The sequence below is a fragment of the Herpailurus yagouaroundi genome, unplaced genomic scaffold, assembly GCF_014898765.1.
Source record: "Herpailurus yagouaroundi ecotype Mexico unplaced genomic scaffold, PumYag 221, whole genome shotgun sequence".
In the NCBI taxonomy this organism is placed as follows: Eukaryota; Metazoa; Chordata; class Mammalia; order Carnivora; family Felidae; genus Herpailurus; species Herpailurus yagouaroundi.
In genome coordinates, this window is record NW_024412452.1 from 11306280 (window position 1) to 11332041 (window position 25762).

The following is a 25762-nucleotide window of genomic DNA, read 5'->3' on the forward strand; positions in this document are numbered from 1 at the left end:
TCTCTTGATAGCTTATTTATTTATGTTATTTTAATATCTTAACTTATATAATATTATAACATGTCCTGAGGCACAAATTTCTTAGTTACAGAATCTAAAATCTAACCTAGTATTTGCTTCTCTGATAATGAAGAGGTTTGAGTTGACAGAAGGCACTAATGCCCTCCATTCAGGAACTATATAGGGAATGGGGCAGCTGCTGTCCTTGGTGATGAAATTATTTCATGTGAATTCATAAGGAAAACAACTAGTTAAAAAGGCAGGATAATCTTGAGTATACTGTTTGTGGCTGCTGTTGGTATCTTCATAGATCTATTTGAACTAGAAAAATACAGACTCCAGTATCTTAATGTCTTGAGTTCCTGACTGCCAGGCAGAGGAAATGTTTAACTATTTTAATCATGTTTCTGTATCTCAGAAAGAAAGCCCTTATGAGAGGAAATGACAACGTCCTACCACAAAGTTATCTCTTATCAGTTATAGTCCCAGTCGATAATGATTTGTCAAACTTGGACATGTGTAAAATGCAAGGGCTATGTTATTTACTTTGGAAAGGAAAAATTAGATGAAGCTGATAAAGACGGAGTCATGGCTTTTGTTAGGAGACAGAAACCATTAGGGACAGTCATTGTTAGCTTAGGAAAGTGTCCTTGGACTCCTCCCTCTGCCCCAGCTGAAACCTAAACCTGCTTGAATCATTCTTTGCACTTGAGGGGAGAGAAGGGCAAACAGGAGGGGAAGAAGAATGAAGACAACCTTGACAGAGATTTTGCATTTTAAATGGGGAGCAAAATGTGGACCTTAAAACAGACCCGTTTATGTGAGTCAGGAGAAGCTGCCTTTTGTTCTCTTTCCCACTCCCATTTATTTAGTTTTGAAAGTTCATTTCTTATCCTTCCAAACGTATGGCATTCCTTCACGTACAGCGTATGTTGCCCTCTTCCTTTTGCCTTTCAGTAGATGTGATTCTTTTTCATTAGTGGAAGCAGAGAAAACACATCTAGCTCAAAGCAACATGAGTCAGTGCATGCTTTACATACCTTTCTCCTCACAGCACTCTTCTTGGTTCCTTGCAGTGTTCCTAGTGTTCTTCACAGAAGGGAGCATGGAGGAAAAATGATTTCTAAATAGTAGGCTATTTTGGGGGTGGAGGTAAAGTTTGTGAACCGAAGCCCCATTTTGCTCCTTTTCTTGTCTACATTTGTGTACCGCTTTCAAAGCAGGCAGTCCTTGGCTGGGGAGGACTTAACTGAATTATGGTTGCAGAGGCTAAGAAATAGCAAAGCCAATACTTCCGGGTCAGGTCACTTCAAACTGTTTGAAGCTGAGGATGATGATGTCAAGACAGCCTCACAGAAGATAGGTTTGGTTGTAAATATTTGCTGGAGCTGACAGGAAAATCTTTCTGTCCTCTCTAAATATATGTATTTTTTGGTTGGCCCAGATAAACCATTCTTTTTAGCCCGTTAGAAAGGTGCACCATTAGCTTACTCATCACAGATTTTTAGGGGAAACTGTCCCCTAATGTGGATGTTCATTCTATAAGGATGGGCCTGACATGTGAAGGGGCCAGGCCTCTGTCTGAGGAATGGCTTGGGAGCAGTTTCCTTTTGAATGAAACTAATGGTCCTGAGTCAAAGCAAAACAAAATAAATAAACTATGTAAAGATGAACATATGAACAAAGTTGTGATTGAAATTTATTTAAATATCCTTAAGCTTTTTATAAGTATATAATTTATTGTAAATAAATTTATAATCATTCATTCTAAAGAAAAGTTTCATTTCTTATACAGATCAAAATTATTTTACATGTGTTCTTATCTCTTTTCATATGTATGTGTAATTTTTATGTAGTTTAAATATTATTAATATAATTTTAGTTTTCATCTTTTGAGCTTGTATTTTGCTTAGTTGTAGTTTTCATTAGTAGGCTCTGTTTTTCTGGCAAGATAAATTTCTTTCACATCTTTACTTTGCAATTCCAGAGAGGAGACTATAAAGATATTTTGATGTTGTGGCCGTTTAAAATAAGACTGCCTAAAATGATCATCTGTTGCCTCTTTTTGTTTTATTAAGATGAAAACGAGTGTCCTTAATTTTTACATGCTTTTTAATCTTTTTGTTTTTAAATACATGGTGCTTATCTGTCCATAAAATGTTTTTCTCAGTGATTTTTTAATGCTGACTTTTCTAATTGCTTTTTTTTTTTTTTAATATATCTATGCTTAGACCATGACGTAGATCTTATGATCAAACTTAGGATTCATAGGAGATTGTTTTGAGTGATTTCAGAGTATATAGCCCTGAGAGATTCTTAAACATAGAGATTTAGTGTGCTATCATGGGTGCAAAGCAAATGAACAAAATAGTCAATAAATTTGAACCAATAAATGTAGAGAGATGATGATTTTGGAGAGATAATAAAGTATTGGGCTGCTGAGTTGTAGAATGAGGAGATTTCTTTGGAAAAGCATCTTGGTGAAGAAAGCTATGCCACCAAAGAAGAAATGATCCTGCTTGATGAAATGAGGAAACAGACTTTGTATTCACAAGTCCGCTCAACCCAATTTAGTGCCTGCTGCTTATATTCTGATGAATCCTACAATTAGCAGTGTTACAGTAAAACCTGCAGCTAGGTCTTTATTTTGATTATTTTTAATGCACTTTTGTCTGTTTTGTTTTTGCTTTATTTTGTTTTGTTCAGTATTTACTTTGTGTCCTTTTACTCTTATTTAATTCCTATAGGTCAACAATATAGGCAATAGTTTCCTTTTTCAGTTGAGAAATTGAGGCCAAAGTAAATTGTTAGTTACTCATTGTCAGGTCACATAACCAAACAGTTTTAGCACTGTGACTATCTCCAGTTCTTACCTAATGTTGTTTGTTTTACTTTGCCTTTTGATGTCTAGATTTAATCTGTCTACATTGTTCGTACTATAATTTTCTGGTATTTTGATTGCATGCTGACGTAAATATTCACTAATTCTTATGTCCTTCAGAAGTTGGCTGGCAGGCCGTTTAATTCATCCTGTGCAGCAAGTTTTGGTTTTGACCACTGAAACTTAGTCTTTTTCTTTTTTTTTTTTCTTTTTTTAATGTTTGTTTATTTTTGGGAGAGAGAGAAAGAGAGAGAGAGATTGAGAGAGAGCATGTGTGCGTGGGTAAGGGTATAGGCGGGAAAGGGGCAGAGAGAGATGGAGAGAGAGAATCCCAAGCAGGATCTGTGCCGTCAGCACAAAGCCCGACGCGGGTCTCTAACTCACCAACCATGAGATCATGACCTGAGCCAAAATCGAGAGTCAGACGTGTAACTGACTGAGCCACTCAGGCACTCCTGAAACAGTCTTGTATGTAGCCTACCATGTGTCCAAGAAGATACAGTCAAGTTGTCAAAGTCATGTTACCATCTTCTCATCCCTTTTGGAGGCCCATAGCCTGAAATACATCTCTAAAAGCAGATGCAGGGCCAGTGACATCTTCTGTTACTCTTCTCTGTTTTCATCCTTCTGTTCTGTGTCAGCCTTGCTATCTTCGGTTATTAATCTCATGGTTAAAATACCCAAACTGGGTTTATGAGAGCATGGTTTGTTTGTTTGTTTGTTTGTTTGTTTGTTTGTTTTGTGTTTTTCTCCTAGAAACTAGAGCTGACTTTTATTTTTTTTACACTTGAGTAATAAAAAAATAAATGCAGTTTAATGCTCCTAATAGCTTTGTTTGAATATTTTGTGACAATTTTGTTTGTCTTGCAGGTACCTGGAGCCCAAGATTTGGTGGATTTCTCTCCTGTTTATCGATGTCTACACATATATTCTGTCCTGGTGAGTCTTTATCTAGCTCTGCCTAATAAAGAGGTATATTGAGTTCAAAACTCTTCTTTCTCATTTTTTATAGTTTTTCTTTTTATTATTATTAGGAGTAAGACAAAAGAAACTATTATTTAAGGAGTATTAATTACAAAAAAAGAATCCTTTCTTTTCTTCTTGAATCTTTTGTTTGCCATGTAATTGAGCTAAGCAAATAACATTAATTTCTATCAGTCATCAACAAATAATAAGATTATACCTAGAAATAGTCACACACTCAGATTTCTATTCTTAATTTAATGATGTAGTTATTTAAATAACAACCTATCTTTATATATTAAAATAATATTTGTAAAAACTGTTTATCTTTTTATTCCTGATGACACTTACTCCTATGCAAAGAGAAACCTCTCTGGGGGCGAAATTATTATGGGTGTTAATGGTATTATAAGAAATAGCCCTTTCTCTATCTTGGTAGTCACCTACGTGCAGATATACAGATATAAAGGCAATCAAAAAATTAAACTAGGAAGCCAAAGTATCATTAAAGACCAATTGATGAGAGAAGTCCATTATTGGTATTTTTTAATAACAAAGTTCTATAAAGATTCTATCAGGTTGTTTTATAATATGATGGAGTAAGTCTTACTTAAGTCTGTTACACATTTTCTTTCTTCATATATCTAATATAGTGTCACTTAGTTGTTACTCCAGACAGTTTGGGACACTGGTCTATGGACTTCATGGCTGGAGTATTTTGGGGTGATTTCCATTAGTTTGGGAAGACTTGGTAATTTTTTCTCCTCTCCTTCATCCTCCCACTTCTTGCTAATTTCCTTTTCCCCTCCTCCCTTCTTTTCCCTCTCCACCCCTTGTCTCCATCTGTCATTCCTTGTTCTATAAAGATGGAGGAGGTCATAGATTGAGTTGTCTCAAGGCACCTAAAATAAGTAATTTTTTTTTCAATCTCAGGTACCAATAATTAAATAAATCATATTCATCTTAGTTTGTGACACAACACACTATTATCGTTATTTCCTATCAGTCTCCCTCTTGTATTTTTTTATCTTGTTTGTTTCCATTCATCCCCTATCCACAAGCCCACAACTCTTATCTCCAAATATACAAACTCTAATATGTTTAATGTCTGGTAATGGTTGTGTTTGTATCCTTGAAAAATATAGAGTAATTTTGTATATGTAGGTATTTTTAATTTACTCAAATGGTGTTATCTTATGGATCTAGTTTTTTCTTGTATTTTTTTATTCAGCCTATTTTTAATATCTAACCTTGTTATAGTCTATATGTCTTACTCATTGCCTCCCACTTCTACATGATTATTAACAAATGGTTTGCATTTGCTGTGTTTTATCTATTACTTCAGTGATCAACTCTTAAATTGCTTCTAACATTCTGCTGTAATCAGTAGGACCCTGTATGGACTTGGGTGTAAGTTTCCAAGGTTTCTATACCTAGGTTGGAATTGCTGGGTCAGAAGGTGTATATATATAATTTTAATTTTAATTTTTGATAACCTGATGGGTATCAAATGATGTCTCTTTGTTTTAATTTGCATCTCTTTGATCACTGATAACATTGTGCTTTTTATAGACTCCCCAATCATTTAAGATCTTTTTTCTCTGAAATGCCTATTTTTGACCTTTGTTCAGTTTTGTTTTGCCTTCCTTGTTTTGTTTTTTTCTCTTTTCTGGAAAGAGAAATTTCAGAAATTCCTTTTATGTTGTACATATTGACAATGGAGGATGTTGCAAATGTCTTTTTTCCAGTTTGCCCATAGACTTTACACTATGGCCATATTATCTTTCATTAACAGGAGTCCTTGATTTTGATATAATCAAGTCCATCAATTTAAACCTTGTAGTTTGTACTTTTTAAGTCTTGTTTAAAAAAGAAAAGCCCCTCTCTATTCCAATGTCATAGGGCATTCCCTTTATGTTAACTTTAACTTTTACCCATTACATTTTGATATTGATTCATCTTGGGTTCACTGTAGTTATAGTATGAGGTGTAGGAATCCAACTTAATTTTTTTTATTTGATGAACTCAGTTTTACCAGTCCTATCTACTACATAATCTGTATATGGCCCACTGGTTCTTGGAATACCTTGGGCATATACTAAGTATCTCTATATATATTTTGGGAAGAATTGACAACTTTCTACTGCTAATTCTTGGTATTCATGGAAGAAAAAAGTCTACTTTTAAATTATTTAGTTAAGCTTTGTTTCTATGTTAATGGTCTTGGGCATTTTTTAAGTAGTAGCAAAATACAGTTTTTTTTTTTTGTTTTTTTTTTTGTTTTTTTTACAATATTCTACCTTACTTTTTAATTAGTAATTGCTGATATTGAGGAATGCTCTCGATTTTTGTAAGTTAACTTATATCTGGCAACCTTGCTCAACTCTTTTATTAGTTATTATGGTTTGTTTTTTTGGTTTTCAGTAGATTTTCTGTGTGGTTGTTCATAATGTCTACAGATACTGACTTGCTTCTTTTCTTCCTACCCATATATCACATTGTTTTTTTATTGTTGTTGTATTGACCAGGATCATCATTACTTACTTTGTTGTTCAGGAAGGTGATAATAGGCATCCTTGTTTCATTTTTGATCTCTAACAGCATGTATCTAATGTTTCTCAATTAACTGATGTTTGCAATAAGTTTTTGGTAAATATTCTTTATCTAGTTATTCCTAGGCTCCTGTAAATTTTTTATAAGAATATAAATAAATGTTGAATATTATTGGATTTTTTTCAAATATATTGCTACAGTTCTGTGGTTTTTATACTTTAGCTCATGAATGTACTAATTAAGTTTCATTGATAGATTTTTGTGATCTTAAATGATTCCTGTATTCTTTAGATAAATCCAACTTAATGAGGACATATTACTGCTTTTTTAAAAAATACTCTGTGAAATTTAACTCCTTTTATTTTTTTTTATTTTAAATCTGTTTTGTATTTTTATATGGTTTTTGTTAAGTCTCAGAATTGCAATGTCAAGTGTACTTTTCCTCTCAAATAGTGTAAAAGTATGAAAATCAATTTGTATAGTTTAATGTTATATCTTCAGTACCAACAACAGTACTTGGCATATAGTAGGCACTCAGTAAATATTAGTGGAATGAATAAGTAAGTGGTAGCTAAAAGAATGCAGTACATTTGTTTGAGCATATGCTAGCTCAAACTTTATTACTCATTTATTCACTAAACACTTACTGAATTTTTGTCCTGCATGAAATGGATATGGAGAGCAACGATGTATAAATAAGTCAAGGACTTATGCTTTTAAAAAAAATTATGATCTACCTACCAGGAGAGAAGTTATAATCTTTGAATGACTAGAATATAACAGCTCTGTATCTCATCACTGTGTATGTTAGTTTTTTAAACTTTGTTAAGATTTTATGGTATAGAAAATGTGACAAGTTTTCTTCAAATGAGAACTCTAATAATGGTTAATAAGAGTACTGAAGTAATTTATTTGCACACTCACTAGCTGTGTGGTGTTAGGCAAGTTACCGAAACCGTAGCTTTCTCATATATGAGCTATGGTAATAATGATCTGCTTAGTGCACTTAAAGGTATGTTCCAATGGTGCCTCGCTCCGTCTTTGGTACATGATTGGAATTTAATACATGGCCGTTAATCTGGCAGGAGTTATGTGTCTCTGATGCTGATTATTAGGCACATTATTGGTATTTTTTAAAGTATATGATGTAAAGTGTAGACATATAGATAGAGGTTCTAGTCTCTGCCATCAACAGAGTTTATCAATTATTCTAAATGTACACGTTCTTAAATATACAAAGTCGATGTCATCCTAAACGAGAAGTTTAAAAATTTTTAAATAAATTCCACATGCTAATATTCTGTAGTGTTACAGTATTTGGTATTCATAAAGGTTTTATAATAATTTGATAAGACATTGTTTATATGGCAGAAACAGGCTTCTTCCCTCTTTCATAGTGTTTCCTAATTTTTTCAACGTTTATTTATTTTTGGGACAGAGAGAGACAGAGCATGAACGGGGGAGGGGCAGAGAGAGAGGGAGACACAGAATCGGAAACAGGCTCCAGGCTCTGAGCCATCAGCCCAGAGCCCGACGCGGGGCTCGAACTCACGGAACGCGAGATCGTGACCTGGCTGAAGTCGGACGCTTAACCGACTGCGCCACCCAGGCGCCCCGTGTTTCCTAATTTTGAAAAAGTACAACCAGTGGTAAGAGCTCAGCTCTGTTTCTGGAATACATGTTTATTTTTTGGACATTGCTGTTCCAGAGCTAGATGGACTTTAAGCACTAAAATGTCTCTTTTGTTAAAGGAAGGGCTAGACACATATGACTTCTAGAGTTGACCCTTTTCATAGCTTTTGGGGGGCCGTAATTTGTTACTTCTCTATATTTGTTACTCATTCTCACATCACTAATATGTGTTACTGTATAGTGAAGGACATCTCTTCATAATAATGATGACAAAGATACTTAAAAATGAATTGCTTAATATAAAGATTTGTAACATAAATATTTTTTTCAAATTTCCGGATGTAGTTAATATTAACATTTTGGGATATTCCACAGGCAGCACAAACTCTGTATGTTTCAAAATGAACTCATTATCTCACCCCTTCCCTAAAATCTACTGTTTGGATTTACCATGATCTCAGGCAATAACAGCATTCTATCAGTTCCCCAGGCAGAAACCCAAACCTTTTCGTTTTTCTTAGTACCATATCTAAATCGCCATGCCTTGCAAATGTTACCTCCTAAATACAGTTTTACTCTCTTTCTCATCCTCCCCTATCCTAAAATGATTGTCCTAGACATCGGGATTATTGAAAACATTCTCCTAGCTGCTCTCCCTTCCTTATAGTATAAATCCCTGACTCCCTTCTCACTGTGATGATAGTGATCTGTGCATCATGCAAATCTGGGATATATGTTATCTGCTTAAGATTCTCTAATTGGTCATCTATTGAGTGAAATATAGAAGTATAGAAGAAAATATGGCATATCAAAAGACAGAAGGTTTTCCATGTCCTGTCTGCCATATTGTCTGCTGCTTACCACTTTGCTTTAAGGAAACTGAAATGCTTCTAGTTCTTTGAATGTACCATGCTATATTTCCTGCTTCTCATTCTTTCCTCATTCTGGTCCTTCTGCCTGAATGAGTATTCATTCCCACCTCTTTTTATTTTACGGACTCCTACTTATTTCATACTTGTGTCCTCCAGCAAATTTTCCTAATGTTTCACGTTGAGCTCAGTGGACCCCCTTCCCCTTTGCATTGTTATACAACCCAGTACTGTTTCTGTTAGTGCTGACTGTATTCTATTATCTTATCCTAAATATGTGTTCTTTTTCCTCAATAGACTGTAAGCTCTTTTAGGGCAGGTACCATGTTTTATTCATCTTTTTTAGCCTTAGCACTTAGCACTTAGTATTAACAGTATATTATACTCAATAAATGTTTGTTTTTGATTTTGAGAGATAACTGCCCTCCTTTTGACCTGCAAATGAATCCAGTTTTCTAGCCTCAGGCAGTGTTATACAATATCAGGGCTGGGACTTATACGAGGGAAAACAGTTCTATTGGTGTCCAACGGAAGGATCATAACAGAAGTAACAAAAAGTTCTAATATTTTGTCATTTACAATAGTGTTTATCTGAACTTTTGGCCTGGAGGATAACAAGGCACACTTTGAATAAACATGGCAATATTTATTATTTTTAGTGAAACCGACCTTCCATTCACCCCCCTTTTATGGCTGTGCTGCTTATAAATTCCCAAAGGATTATTTGAAAAATCCTACTTATATCTGCCAGCCTTATCAGTAGGGCAGGAGTTCACGTATTGTAACAGGAGGTCAGATTTCGGTCATGGTCTTATAGATGGGGCCAAGCACCTGTAAATTCTTCCTTTGGTGACTAAAGTGAAGTACAATATCAAACAGGCAGTGAGACTTTTCTAGGAAGTGCTGAACTTTGGCAGGAAGGGCAAACTTTGGCAGGAGGAGGGGAGGGAAGAAAGTGAACAAGGGTCAGATAGTGGTTAATTGAGACTTGGTTCTTGGTATAGTAATGCAGTGGAAGTGTGCAGGGCAAATGTAGGTGTATTTTATAGAATTGCTTTAAACAATTTATATTGTTTAAATCTTCATACACAGTTTAGAGATGGGCAGGCAAGGGACAGGTATAAAACATCATTTTATAGTCATCAAGGCTGATGTTTTTGGAAGGGAGAAAGTAACAAACTAAAAATTTTACCGGAAGAGAAATGAATAATAATAATTTGAGATTTTTGTACGTAGTGTAGTAGTAGTTAAAAAGATGCATGGACTCTCTGTCTAATGAGGACAGAAGCCAGGCTGTCTTACAGAGTTTTTGAAAACTCTACCAACCCAGCGATGTCTGCCATGTTTATGGACCCCGAGCCTTGAACCCAACTCAGTTTGGATAAAGATTTATATATACTGTTATCTCCTCTGTGCCCTGGAACGTCTTTCTGACTCTTTTCCAAATTTTCTACTCGCTCATCCTTCTATCACTGAAGGACTGTATATATGTACCATATCAAGGAACTTGGATGTCATTAAGAGACTGGGGGGAGCAAATCTGTAAATACAACCATACTCCTAGTGTGTGGGTCTCGTTTATGATCTTATCTTCCTGTGGTTTCTTCTTTTCCAGTGATCTGCATTATCTGCTCATTAACAATTTAAAAAAATCCTAGGTGAAAGAATGTTGCCCAGTGTATACCTTTAATTTATGTACTTTTTCACATTTGTGTTATACTATAATAAAAGTGCCCTTTCTAAAGATTTCTGACATCTTGGATCCAGGGCTAGCGTATATAGCAATATGTGGATTTTTTAAGTAAGCAGCAACCTCTCAGTATTACATGAATCATAAGAACCTCATTTTTATTTCATTCTCTTTCAATTACTAAAGGAGACTATAAAACAGCCTGAGGTATAAGGGAATGCAGAATGTCGTTGGGCGGTGAATTCATATTACAAAGGCTCTAGCAAGTGCAGTATTTCTTTTAAACTTCCTTGGGCAAGGGGCCTCTGAGAATTTGATGAAAGCTGTGAGCCCTTTCCCCAGACAAAATGCACATATGTACAGGCGTGTGGTATTTTGCTTAGAATTTCAGAGGCTTCTTCAACTCCTGAATCTTATTAGACCTAGAAAGAATCCTTCATGTCAAGGGAACTAGAGGCTGAGTTAGGCTTCAGACATCTACTGATTACAGACCTATGCCCCAGAATGGCTTACTCGAATTCCACTTGAGTATCCCCTTTTATAAGCCTCCTAAGGACTCTCTACCACTTGTCTTTCTCTTAGAGTTGGAAGCCTTGCCAAAATCTCAATTTAAAAGCATATTTCAAAGTGAACTTACTTCTGTGCCGTAAATCTTCATTCCCTGGGCAGTCATTAGGCATGGCAAGCTGGTGACCTGTTTTTCTATTAAGAAGTTAGCCTCAGCACCTAAACTAATAGCTTTGTCCCTTGAATTCTTTTACTAAGAAGATTCAAACAGAAGTTTAAAAGTAATTATGAGGACTATAGCTGATAATTTATCTCCCTGAACATAAGTAATTTTGTTAAGTTTCAGGATATTTTACCTCTTGCTTGCTTTAATAATATTCCTTTTTGGCTATAATTCGGAGAGATAGTCAGTAGCAGGGCGAGAATTTCCCCACAATCTCTTTGCAGTTCTTTGTGATCATTGCTAGTGCCAGAAATGGCATGGGGTGGGATGGGGTAAGCAGGAATCTTACTGGAATGTATCTCTCCCTTTCTAATCTGAGGATATCTACTTGTATGGTCTGCACTGGCACTGGAGGAAACTCCAAAATCCATGGTCCTGTGACTACTGATAACAGCAAGGAAAGTATTTGGAGAGTGGAAAAAGGAATGGATATGAGCAGTTTTAAGGGACATATTTTTTGAGATGTTAAAGGAATTACTTAATGAAATTACTTAACTGTGGTAGCAACTGGCTATTACGTTAAAGCACTTGGGAAATACATAACATGAAGAGCCTAAGACATTACTGAGATTTTCAACTAAAAAAAAATGATTCGTTTTGGCATTCTAAGGTTAGACTTCAAGATACTTTCAAATAGTGGTAGTGGAAGGGTTGTTGTTTATATGTGTATTTATGATAGTATTGTCTTGGTTTTTATATAACACTTTGTGCAACAGTCTCATAGTACTTCACAAATTTGACTACATTAAATAAGTGACTTATTCACATGGCGAATATGAGAACACCTCACTTGGTAGAGACTGGCTTCACTCTGAATCATGCCATTAAATAGTTCTTTTGTTGGCACCTGAGGTGTAAGATATTATAGTTCTTACTCCTGTACCTTTATCAGAAGGCACTATTGCTATTTAATAATCAAGTAAATTTAACAGCAAGAATTGGAACACAGACTTAAGGCAGATCTGTCTGCAGGACTGGGTGTATTTTTGATGGCCAGATCCTTTTAATTGTTATTGACTTAAAAAAATAAGACTGCCTTAAAAAAATAGAAAAAACTTTTCTGTTCCATTTAGGTATCAGGACAGTTGATTGGCAAATAAAAAGCGGATATTCAGACATCAACCTCATGTAGTTTTCCTAGTGTTTCTCGTAGACCATTGACCTAGCAGCAAATGCTGACTGGTTTTTTAATTTTCATTAAAATTGATTGTACTTTGCTATAGGCTATTTTTTGAAGACCTATCCTGATTCTACTTTAAACATTGAAACTATTGACTTGTATTTATTTTATGTAAGTGTGATAAAAATCCATTATTTAAACTCTTTGAATTTTTTACAGAGACACTTGAATGAACATTTAAATTTTTGGTTTGGGTGGAAGCAGAAGCAAGGTCATTTACAACTCCTGTGGTAGAAATGAAGACAAGTGAGAAAGGCCTATATGTAAAATTCTAGGGGCTTAGAGTTTGTAAGTTTTTATTCTCATTTGACATTTCCAAAGATGGTGTTACAGAGAGAGGGAAATATCACATTATTTCACTAGTCACATGAAACTGGAAATTGTGGATGTAGAATTCCAGCATTGCCAGAGACACATAGCTTAATGATCTGGATTCTCCTAAAGTTGTTTCTGGAGCTATATTTCTAGGGAACACCAGGCTCATCAGATGATCTGTTAAAAGGAGGAGGAGGAGGAGGAGAGCTCCTGTTTCAGATGTCATCAGAACTTTGTATACTGTATTTCTCTGTCTTGGGTTTTTTACAGATCACAGTAGTATATTCAAATATGTTCTAAGAAGACCTACCAAAAAAATAAATAAATAAACATGTTAAATTTTATTTAAGCCAGTATTTCTTAATAGAGTGAAAGAGGTAAGGAGGACCAGGATACTTTCTGCTCTTGAAAGTTCATAATTTAATGGGTCTAGGGAAAAGCCACTTTGTAGGAGACTCTGAAGATACCTCTTTTTGTTTGTTTGTTTTTTAATCCATCATATTTATTTGGAATATATACATTGTCTTTGGGAAATAAGAAAAGAATATTGAACTTTTAATAGAAAAGCCTTCCTGAGAAGAGTAATATGAAATGAGTGGGCACCATTTTCAAATCTTTGGGATAGCAATGATATTAGCAAGGAATTCTGATGTTTCTGTACTTGACATTTATTTTTTAAGAACTTGAAGTGGCCAGCATTTCAGGCTCTGGTTTTTAGACATTATTCCTCGTGACCCTTTTGGTAAGTGTTGTTTTATTTTCACTTTAAATGGACTGTCTTTCCCATCTCAGAACTATTCATTTGCTTCCCCCCTCCTCTCTAAGACAAATGCAAGTTGTACTGTTTGAGGGGCCAACTTAACACTGTTAGAACAGAGCTGGGAGCTTTCTGGTTTGCTTCCATGGTGATCTTGAGTACTTCCAAGCAATAAGAGCACAGTTGGAGTATTTTCTTTAGAGATATTTTTTTAATGTGGAAAGTTTTGCCCTGAAATATGTGGTGACTCCTAGTCCATCTCTGACACTTCGCAGATGGTCTCGTCACTCTCCTGCCATATCTCCCCGCCCCGTAGTTGCACTGACCCACCAGTGCCTGGGGAGGTTAGATAGGCATAAACACTGCATAGATCATAGAGAAAAGCTGAGGGTGAGATTCTTTGTGTGCTGCATTGATAAGGACACAGGAAAAGCCATTTATAGCGATAACTTTCCTGTAGTATGGGCTAATGGGCCCTGGTTTGTAGTCGCTGTAATCTAACTGTTTATAATTGTCATATTGCTCTTTTCACCTGGTGACCTTATTACCCCCGAGCATATCATTTGGCTTTGAATAAAAACAAGAGGCAAAAAAAGTGATTAAAAAATTTTTTTTTTCTACATATGCTCACATTTATATTTTATAATGTTTGTGTTGGGAAAGATTAAACTCAAGGTGCTTTTTTTTTTTTTTTAACACTAATGTCTCACTTACACAGCTTTTGATACCACAATAACATAATTATTTTTTAAGCTTTGACAAAATGAACAAGAAATAAATCATTCTCCGTATCACACCCAGTAACACCCCTTCAAAACAGTTTAAATCATATAAAAACTGTGTTTCAAACACTTTAGTTTCTCATTGTTCTCAGAATGAAGTAAACTTCTTAACTTGGTCTAAATAGTCTTCCATGTTCTATCCTGGGCTTGACTGTCTTACCTCCTTTCTGGTCACTCTCTTTCTCCTGCTCACAATCTATGCTCCACATGTACTGACCCCATGTTCTCTCATAATGATGCCTTCGGACAGGCAGTTCTCTTTCCTGAAATAGAGTCCATATTTTCTGTCTTCCTTTTGATATTTTTTTCTATTCCATTATGCCAAATTTCTCCCATTTCTGAGATCTCTGGATTTGGCATTTATAATCTTCTCTCCCTCGTCTCATATATCCAGCCAGATCTCTTACATCTTTTTCTTCCTTTTCCTGTTTTGGTTGTGACTGCCAGGTTTTTGTTTGTTTATTTTCAGTTTTTAAATTTAAAAATTTTGGGTTCTTTTGCTTCCCTGAAATGCCTTCTTTACTAGATGCTTAGTTTAATACATTGTCCCAATAGTTTTGGATATTATGAGGTGTTGGGGGGGGGCCATGAATAATTGTGGCCAGAACCTCGTGATTTGAACAAGAGGACATGGAGGGGAAGGGTTTCCTTTTGTTTTATAGAGGAAATTTGGTCATTCAGACAGTTATGTAAGTTGCATATACCAAAATGATCTAACCAGAAGCAAATGCCATAATTGGAGCTATGTTTTAAATATGGCTGGTTGTAGCAGGTGTAATGAAGAGTTTGTTTTTAACCTATGAATAGAACTGATTTATTTTTCTAAAATTTTTTTTCTCAACGTTTTTATTTATTTTTGGGACAGAGAGACAGAGCATGAACGGGGGAGGGGCAGAAAGAGAGGGAGACACAGAATCGGAAACAGGCTCCAGGCTCTGGGCCATCAGCCCAGAGCCCGACGCGGGGCTCGGACTCACGGACCGTGAGATCGTGACCTGGCTGAAGTCGGACGCTTAACCGACTGCGCCACCCAGGCGCCCCAGAACTGATTTATTTTAAATTGTGAGAGATTTGGAAAAGCCAAGGTTGGGGCTAGAGTGGATTCTCTACTTTTTCAGAGTTTTGTAACTCAAACCACAATCTACAGGGGAAGTAATTTAGGACCTCAACACTGGAGTAGAAACTCAGACTCTTTGCCTGTAGCACTCGAGATTTCCTCAGGGAATGTTGGCAGAATTCTTCTTATTTCCTTAACTGAATGTCTTTAACTAGAGCTTCTGGAAATCTCAGACTACTGTGTTTCTCTCATGACACAGAAGGAACTTAACAAACAATTGTGAAACAAATGAATGAATGAATGTTCAGAATCCCTCCAGAAAGTACAATGTGAAAAATCGATGGAGACCTATAAAAGGGCTATTATGCCATGGTCAAAGAAGATTTTGTCCTTTCAGCTGAGGTCAATAAAGGTCATCGATCTATTATATGGGATATTGGTTTAGGTTTGGGATTTCCTTTTGCCCTGAAACAAAGCGTAAGATTTATTAACATATTTTTTAGATATGAAAATGAGGTCATTTATTATATTTAATGATGGTATCTGTAGCAGTGTAGGTTGTGTTTGAGTACCTGTAACTCAGACCCAACTTGGACAGTTTAAACAAATACAGGGTTTTGGGGCACCTGGGTGGCTCAGTTGGTTAAGTGTCTGACTGTTGATTTCGGCTCAGGTCATGATCTCACGGGTCATGAGATGGAGCCCCAAGTCGGGCTGGAGCCTGCTTGGAATTTCTCTATTTCTCTTTCTCTCTCTCTGTCCCTCCCCCACTTGTGCGCGCGCTCTCTCTCTCTCTCTCTCTCTCTCTCAAAATAAATAAACATTAAAAAATAAAACAAAAACAAATACAGAGTGTATTTTTTTTTTTTTTTTAATACTATGACAAGTAGTCCAGGTGTCAGCACTTCAGTGTGGTATGGTGGTGCTACACTGTCCCCAGACACCTATGTTCTTTTAGCGGTTCCAGTTGTCCATCTTTAGTATGTAGTTTTTGCCTTTGTACTTGCAACATGGATGCCAGAACTTTAGGCATCTTTCTTGTATCTCAGAAAGAAAGCAGGTGGGAAGGCCACAGTGCAAGGGCTGCGTTCCATCTGAGTCTGTTTCTGTTCATCAGGAAAGTAGTAGCTTCAAAGAATACAATATTTTGTAAAAATGCTGAATCCTGTTGTAATTTTTAAAACAATTAAGATTAGAAACCAAGTGATTTCTAGTCAACATGGTGTTTACAAAAAAAATTATGGACAAACCAGATAAGCTTGAATCTATTCTAAATCTTAGGACATGTTACTTAATGTCTCACAGCCTCAATTTTTTCCATTTAAAAAATTCTCAAATTTTTTCTGTGAGAATGGAATGAAAGAATGGATGTAGAAGTACCTGGCATGTTACCTTTAAATCTTAAAGAAATATTTCGCTTTCTAGCTTGTACATAATCCTGCTCACTCCTACCCCATCCTTAAATGTTTATATTATAAAAAGGACTCTTTAAGAATGCAGCGAGGAAGGAATAAGGGACTAGACTAATGCATGTGTAGATATAAATGCGCAGATGCAGAAATAGTACAAGAACACCTGTGCTCTTCCTCCTACAACCCTCCCCCACTTAAGGTTACCTTTCTAAAATAACGAATCTAGAAATTAAGAACTGTGAAATATCCGAGCAAGAAGGGCTTTTGCCTACCCTTTCTTTTATTTATCTCTTTTCACAGAAGGGGAAACCTTGGCCTCAAGCAGTTAAATTACTCATCTAAAGTCATATAATCGGTAGGTAACCAAATTAGAACTAAAAGCTAGATATAGGGGCACCTGGATGGCTCAGTCAGTTAAACGTCCATCTCTTGGTTTCAGCTGAGGTCATGATCTCATGGTTCATGAATTCCAGCCCTGCATCCGACTCTGTGCTGTCAGTGCAGAGCCTGCTGGAGGAGCAGAAGAGAGAGAGAGAATCCCAAGTCCCCAACCCCCCCGGCCACTTGCTCTTGGTCTCTCTCTCTCTCTCTCAATAAATAAATAAACGTACAAGAAAAAAGCTACATATAAATTCTCTGCCTTGTGTTCTTTCCTCCGTCAGTTGTCAACATCATTAAAGTGGCTTATGTGTGGAGAGCTATTCTAAGCACGTTTATAAGCATTAAATTATTCATTATATTGTATTGCACCCTCATATGATACATAATCGGTACATTAACTTTGTACACCTTATCAGCACATGGTTTTCTTTGTTCTACTATCAGTAAGAGACTGGACCTGGTTTCTTGTCCATAATGATTGGAAGTAGGGATGGAGGTGGGAAGGCCGTCTACATCTTTTTAGTCTACCTTTTCAAAACATCTTTTCTCCTTCAGCTTTGCCTTTGGTGCATACTTTAACAATTCTATGACCACGTGAGTGTAACAATTTTATGTGACTGTGTTTATCAAAAAAGTTTTGGTCTGGTTTTCTAGAACTGCCTTATAGGGAGGCCTGATTTATCATAGTCATACTTGGGAAAAGAATAGGATTTTCCTTTCTTAAACAGTAAGGTCAGTTACTTTCTATGAAAATGGTCTGTCTGCCTATTTTTTTTTTTCTTGTAACATAAAAAGATGCCATTGAAACTAGTATCATTGAGATAGTGAATAGTCCAGTCCAGACCACACTTGGCTTACAACTAGTTGTGGGCTTAAATGGTCAACAGTGACTATTTGTTAAGTTTGTTTAAGCTGTTATTCAATTTTTTGAGAGGGCCTTTAGGACACTTTCTCTAGGCTTTATTTGCAATTGACTTGTTGTCTTTCTAAATTTTCCCACATTATTCAGAAATTCAGAAGAATAATTTCTTCCTCTAGATTTTTCTCCATTATTCAGAAATTCAGATGTGTAATTCCTTCCACCAAATAATGTAATAAAAAGCGGCTAGGCTTTAAAATCTTAATGGAAAACACAAAAGTGGGAAAATTTCTGAGTAAGGGTATTTTCTTTGGGGAAAAAATAGGAAACCGTAAGTTGATATTAACAATAAACAGATAGGGGTTCTTGGGTGGCTCAGTTGGTTAAGCTTCCAACTTCAGTTCAGGTCATCCGATCTCACAGTTTGTGGGTTTGAGCCCCATGTCAGGCTCTGTGCTGACAGCTCAGAGCCTGGAGCCTGTTTTGGATTCAGTGTCTCCCTCTCTCTCAGCCTCTCCCCTGTTCATGCTGTCTCTCTCTCTTTCTCTCTCAAAAATAAATAATAAACATTAAAAAAAATTTTAAAAGAAAAAACAATACACAGATATATGAATGAATGAATGAATGAACATGTAAAAATCTAAATACATCCCTATGTTAATAGGGAAGAAGGCTGTGGTCTTATTTCTTATAGTAGAATGTTGAGTGTTGACACTTATGGGTCTCTTGCATCCCTGTACGTCTTGTGAGCAGAGGCATTGTCTGTGTTTGTTCCAGATTATCTTTTCAGGGATGTTTGTGCAGCCAACAGCTTTGTAAGGTAGGGATAATGTCTCCTGCCAGAGAAAGAAACAGGCATGTTTCCAGCTTTGGAAGATCAAGATCGTGTTTTTCTATGGAAAAAGATACTTGGGTCCCTATGCTCAGGGTTCCTTTCCTTTAAAGCAAACCGCTATATGTGCAGGTGTCTCCTGGACTTCTTCACATTGTCCTATAGACATTGGGATTCTGGGAACTGATGCAAGCATAAATGCTGATACCCGAGCTGCTGCTATTGATACTAGTAATAAAGTCCTTTGTCTCTGATCCAGTTTCGTACCTGCCGCTAGCATTCATGAAAATGTGGCACACGCTGATTTGTTGGTGTGCAAGGTGATAAAATCTCAGACTCTTCGTGGTTTTTCAATTTGTAGTCATTAAAATAGAGATTTATTCGGGCACAAATCATTCATACTTACTAACTTTAGTGAGGAAATTTTGGTAAGTGGTAGTATATTTGTGTGGTCTTAAAGTGTCTCCCTAGGATTACTTATTAATAATGAGGCAAAAATATAATTGGGCACCCTCATCATTAGGTGATCAAAATTTACATCAAAACTTACATAAACATTGTGTGTCTCTGAGTGAGATTCCCTGAGAGTGATACCACATTACTTTATGTAGTATTCTGACCTGGAGTATATAACTTGAATCTAATTCATGAGGAAAAATTACAGACTCCAGATGAGAAGCATTCTGTTTGAAAGGAAGGAAGGAAACAAATATATACAAATATACATATTTACAAATACATATTTTATACAAATATAAAAATGTCAATCATAAGAAATAAAGAAAAGCTGAGGAACTGTTTCGAATTAAAGGAAGCTAACGAAGCATGACGGCTAAGTGCAATGCATTGTCCTAGGCCAGGATTGGCAAACATTTTCTCTGAAAGGCCTGACAGTTGTATTTTAGGCTTTGTGGACCAAAGGGTCTCTGTTACAACCACTCGAGTTTACGGTTGGTTATACCTCAGAAGCATCCAGACACCATATGTACATGAATGGATGTGGTTGTATTCCAATAAAACTTTATTTACATAATAAGCAACAGGATGGATTTGACCCCGGGGGCTGTGGTTTGCTGATCCCTGTCCTAGATTGAATCTTGAGCTTGCAAGAAAATATGCTCTAAAGCACATTTTTTGGATTCATTGACAAAACTGGAATATGGACGGTAGATTAGGAAAATGTTAAATTTTCTGAAATTGGAAACTATTCTCTTGTTAAAGAAATTATTCTTACTTTCAGAAAATGCGCAATGAGCTATTTAGGAGTAAAGAGATCTGATGTATGTAACAAAGTTTCAAATGGCTAAGGAAAAAATAAATATTTAGGAAGAGAGCAAATGATAAAGGATGTGGGGCAAAGTATGGTTAGTAGGTGAATCTGAGTAAATAATACGTGGGTGTTTCCTCATACTATTCGTATAGTTTTTCTGTAAATTAGAATTCTCTTGAAATAAAAGCTTAAAAGCATATGTATGTTGATATATGTGAATTTATACATATGTACCTCGCCCATAGGGAAAAATATAAAAAATTTTGTAGATCTTCTCTCTGCACTCTCTTGATAGATACCTACAAAAAAAGAGAGATTAACCAAAACGTGAATTGGAAATGAAAATCTGTGATTGATGTAACAAGGGAAGCCAGCAGACATCATCCTTGGCCTAATCTGAATGCACTTAGTTACCACGCGGCTGTAGTCCAGGGGCCAGAGGTTTTAGCGCGGTCTGAAAATGACGGTGGGAGCCACATTTTCCAGACTGCGAAACACAGGGTACCTTGTTTAGTCAGCAGAGTTTAGGTCAAATGTGGTTATGAAAAACAGATGAATTCTGGTGATCAAGTTGTACTTTGACAAATATTCCATTGTTTGAACATGCAGTAATTTCTGAAAAATGTGAAGCAGCCTGGACTGCAGAGATTGAGTTCTCTCTTCTCAACTCCCTTGCCTACTCACAAAGGTCTCGTCGTCGTGGGGAGTAGAAATAACAGGGCAGAAGAAGTATGTTAGGTCCTCCCCTCCCCCTTCTTCATCCTCTTTTTCCCCCCCTTTGCTCTACTGACAAATCAAGCCGTTCTGGGCAGGCTGTTTTGTCAGCTGGAGGTCTTGCACTACTCTGGGCTTTAGGGAGAGTTTTTGTGTTTCAGTGTTGTGGATAGTGGTGTGTTCCAGTGAATTAGATTCTTTGATAGAAAGATGTAATAGAAATGGTAATAGAAAAATGGTACTTGAGGTTTAGTGAGACATTGTTATATTCCACTGACTCCTCTGGCTGTGACCTGGGAGTCACAGTGTCTACTCCCACCGCAAGAGGCTCATCCATAGAACTCTCTTCCTAGAATTTTAGAACTATAGTAATGGCACAGCAGGCCAGAGATGCTTGATACCAGGACTCCGTAAAGAGTCAGATCCTCTCTAATGACATATTTTCCCACTTATATACTTGTGTTGTCCTTTGTGGTTGTTGCTTTAGGGTTTTGTCTCACTTTGTTCATTCATCCTTTCAGTAAATATTTATTGCATGCTTGTTGTATACAGAGGACATGGTCCATCCTTCTGCCTTTGGGTAGAATTTCTGTTCTGGATGATATAGGCGTGTGCCATTCAGTGTGATCAACATGTGGCTTTTGAGCACTGGAAACATGGAGAGTCCTAAATGAGATACGCTGTAGGTATAAAATACACACCAGATTTCAAAGGCTCCGTACAAAAAAAGGAATGTAAGATATTTTACATCACCTCTTTCTTTACTTTTCTACTGTGGTTTCTGGAAAATGTTTAAATTGGGTATGTGACTCACATTTGTGGCTTGCATTATATTTCTGTAGAACATTGCTTCCTATCAAAATATGAAATAATACTTACAAACCCTGAGTATTTTCTGTCTGTCTCTTATCATGAAGCAATGGTGGTAATTTCTAGTATTACTATGTTTAATATTTTTCTGTGAATATCAGCCGTGATTATTACACTTTTTTTTTTTCCAGTTTTGATGGCGGTCAGTACATCTCAAAAATACCAATTCTTGTCCAATTGTTAAATTCTTGGTATACCATTGCTGAATAAATTTGGAACCTTGGTGAATGTCTCTGGGCAACCAGATTCATTTACAAGCTGACATTTGTAAAAGTGATTAGTGTGACCCATCTTGATGGTAGTATTTTCATGGTTTTGGTACAACTTTTATATAAGCTGCCAAAATGTTAAGGACAGGCTCTCTTGCTGCTTCTGCTTCTCCTTCTTCTTCCTCTTCTTCTTCTTCTTCTTCTTCTTCTTCTTCTTCTTCTTCCTCTTCCTCTTCCTCTTCTTCCTCTTCTTCTTCTTTTTCTTCCTCTTCCTCTTCCTCTTCCTCTTCCTCTTCCTCTTCCTCTTCCTCTTCCTCTTCTTCCTCTTCTTAACTATTATAGCTACAAGGAGGTAAGGTCATGGTAATTGCATGCTATAATGGGTTATTAAATATGAAGGAAAAAATTCACCTCTAATCTTAAACATTTAGTCATTTATAAAATTATGGATCAGTGATGATAATATCAGTGATGACAAAATGATATAAAAACTGTTTAATACTTATTTGTGAAGGTTCCCCTTTGTTGCTGCAGTCTACAGTGCACTCTGCTCTGAGGAGATTGGACTGTGAAAAAAGTTTTGATGGCTGCCTGGCTGTGTCTTTTGGAAATGTTGGTTCTTTCATGCCCCGGGAAGGCTGCCAAGACATAAGTATTGCAGTGCCCCTACAGATGGCTTTATTTTTTAGAAGCTTGAAGCTAAATCTTCATTGTATACATTACAATGTGTATACACTCTGCAAATGATTGTGGCAATCTTAACATCTTTTGTATCATAGTTGCATGGTTTTGATTTAGTTTGTCTTTCATTAGGTAGGTCATATTTGGTATTAGTGGCATGTATGAATTTGGGACAGTTTTTATTCTAAGTCTCAACTATGATATAGATAATTTTCAGGGCTATAGGAGCTTCTGTGACTTGAGGCCCCAGCAGGGAGCAGTGCTGATGAGGAACAAAGCTGTAGGCAACTTTCAGGGAGGGGAACAACAGACTTCCTGCTGTAGGGCTGCTTAAGCAGAGGTAGAAGCATGGTTTTTAGCCAAGAAGCATCTTAGGCATGTAGACAAGCCCAGCTCCATAATGGGAAATATCATCCTGTTGTCTTTCTCTTTCTTCTTTACCTCCTCCTCCTCCCCCTCCTCCCCTACTCCTCCTCCTCCTTTTGTTACGTAGTGTTGACTCCTTCTTCCTCTGTCTTTACTTAATGTTGACATATTTTTGCGTTGGGCTTGTTAAAGACCAGTCAGTCTGAGAGTATTGTTTCTACTGTGTCTTATATATTGAGGAGAGACAAAGAAGTATGAGACATACTATTATATTCAAGAAAAATTGATATACCTATGAGATAACTACCAATATATATGGAAGTTTCATAATTTGGCAAAGGGCATCTATGAAAAGTCCCTAGCAAAGCTCATACATCATGAGTAAACTTTAGAAAGATTCCTAACAAATTAGGAAGAACTCAAAGACAAATACTCAAAGATGTCTACCACCACCCATTGTGTTCATTATTCCTAAGGTCCTAGGCCAAGGGAAAAAAAATGAAAAGGAGGGAAGATAGAATTTCAGAATTGTACAATAAAGCCTCTATTGTAAAAATTTTGAAATTCTATTAAAAAACATTTAGGAAGTAGTAGATAAATGAAGAGAGAGACACTCTTTGAATAGGATGTCTACACATTGTAAAACTGTCACTTTCTCCCTGACTTGATTTGTAAAATGAATGAAATTAAAATAAATCCAATAGGAAGTTTGTGGTAACCCTTTTCCGAATTTGTTCAAAAGTGCTGTAATGTAGAGGCTAGTGGCTTGCTCTGAAGACTTGAAGCCATGTTGTGATGGTGCAGGCCCCACAAGAAGCTCCACTGTATTTCCACAAGAATACATGTATGAGGGTGTTAATTTTGACATTGTTTCTTGTCGAAAATAGTGGAAGCAATCTAGGTATTCATCACTGGGGGACTGATAAGTAACATTGGTGTTTACGTATGATTGATTGTAATATATGCAACATGTGCCAAGCTATTTAAATTTTTTTTTTAACATTTATTTATTTTTGAGAGAGAGAGAGAATGAGCAGGTGGGGCAGAGAGAGAGGGAGACAGAATCTGAAGCAGGCTCCAGGCTCTGAGCTGTCAGCACTGAGTCTGACGCCAGGCTCAAACTCACAAACTCCAAGACTGTGACCTGAGCCAAAGTTGGATGCTCAACCTACTGAGCCACCCAGGCGCCCCTATGCCAACCTATTTTAAATGATGAACAACCGTTATATGTAACAATATATAAAGGTTTCAGAAATATAGTGCTGGGGGATCAAAGTAAAGAGCAATACAATTGATAGCTCAATATCATTTATATAAATTAACCCATAAAATAATACTATACATACTTATTTCAAAGGCACACTTATACATATATATATGTATATGTGTATATATGTGTGCATATGTATATATGTATGTATATAAAGAAAGAAAGAAAGAAAGAAAGAAAGAAAGAAAGAAAGAAAGAAAGAAATTTCATTTGAATGACATGTCTTTTTCTATATACTAGAGCAGGTGCCTGTGTTGATAAGGGGAATGGGACTGGGAATGGGGCATAAAAGAAAAAATAAAAATGCATAATATTACATACTTCAACAGTGTTTCTTGAACTAGGGTAGTATTATAAAATCAAGTCTTTGCAAGTGATGCCTTAATAAAATGCTCTGAACTGTTGCTACTTGAATGTCATGGTATCAGAGAAATCCCATTAGCATTTGTCAAAAGCATCCTGGGAATTTTCTTTAGTACCACCTCTACCCTTAAAATGTAGGTAGAATAGTCACAAAACACAGGTGGAAGGTTTTATGTATTTCTTCTTTTTCTTCTGTGCTGCTTGAAAACCTGTATTTCTTTTTAAGATCATTGATATACATGGTCGGGCCACCAACTAGTTTTCTTTATCTATTTTGGGGAACCAAAATAGAAAAGAATTTGATGTTTATGGCAAGGAGTATGTACACATCTAATATTCATAAAGTGAATTTTAGTCACCATACATTCTTTAAAATTCACTCTTTCAAAGAAAAACAGCTGTATCAAGCAACTAAATAATACTCTATTCACTTAACAAGTATTTATTGCAGATATGTTTTATCCTATATGGCTAGGTGTCAAACCAATTAGCATTCTAGACTCTGAAGAGGTGCATCAGGGATTTCTTGCTTGAAAAAAAAAAAAAAAAGAGGTCCTTACTGCAAGTCTCAGCACCTTTGTAAACATGAAAGAAAGACATTGAGATGGTTCTTGGTGTTAAAGAGGGAAAGAAATGTAAATGATATGATTAGCAAGTGTTCTCTTTTCATTTCAAGCTTTTCATCTGTGGTCAATGAGTGAAACACATTTCCTCATTAAAGCAATTTGGATGTAAGTTTCCTGAAACCACATTAGGCTGTCCACCTCCCCTGAAGTTTAGTATGACTTAGTCTTGATTTGAGGGAAGGGAGAGATTCAGAAGGAAACCTTCACCCATTCTTGGAGAGGGGACGGGGGGAAAGCTACTTTTGTCAGGTTGCTGGAAGGAGGCTCTTTGGAACTAGGCAGAAAAACCTGCCTAGGAAAAGGAGCGTGTAATAAAAATAACATGAGCTGGTATCAGACACATTTTTCTTGCTTTCAGTAAACTTGGTAACTTTGGCTTTCAGTTTGCTTACAGGGATAGGAAAATGTATTTTAAAAAGTTGTTGAGAAGAATACGTGAGATAATAAGAGTGTTTTTATAAAGCAGATAATTAAAATATATTATTTTATAAAGCAGATAA

The 25762-nt window shown here is 36.3% G+C and overlaps 1 protein-coding gene across 9 annotated transcripts in view; it reads left to right on the plus strand.

Annotated features, from left to right (window-relative positions):
• EXOC6B (exocyst complex component 6B) overlaps positions 1-25762 on the plus strand; it is a 616421-nt gene that overhangs the window by 265253 nt on the left and 325406 nt on the right. For all 9 annotated transcript variants that reach the window (XM_040458548.1, XM_040458544.1, XM_040458543.1 and 6 more), the window contains one exon: positions 3752-3820. In XM_040458548.1, the coding sequence (XP_040314482.1) occupies positions 3752-3820 (69 nt within the window). The remainder of the gene's footprint in view (positions 1-3751; positions 3821-25762) is intronic.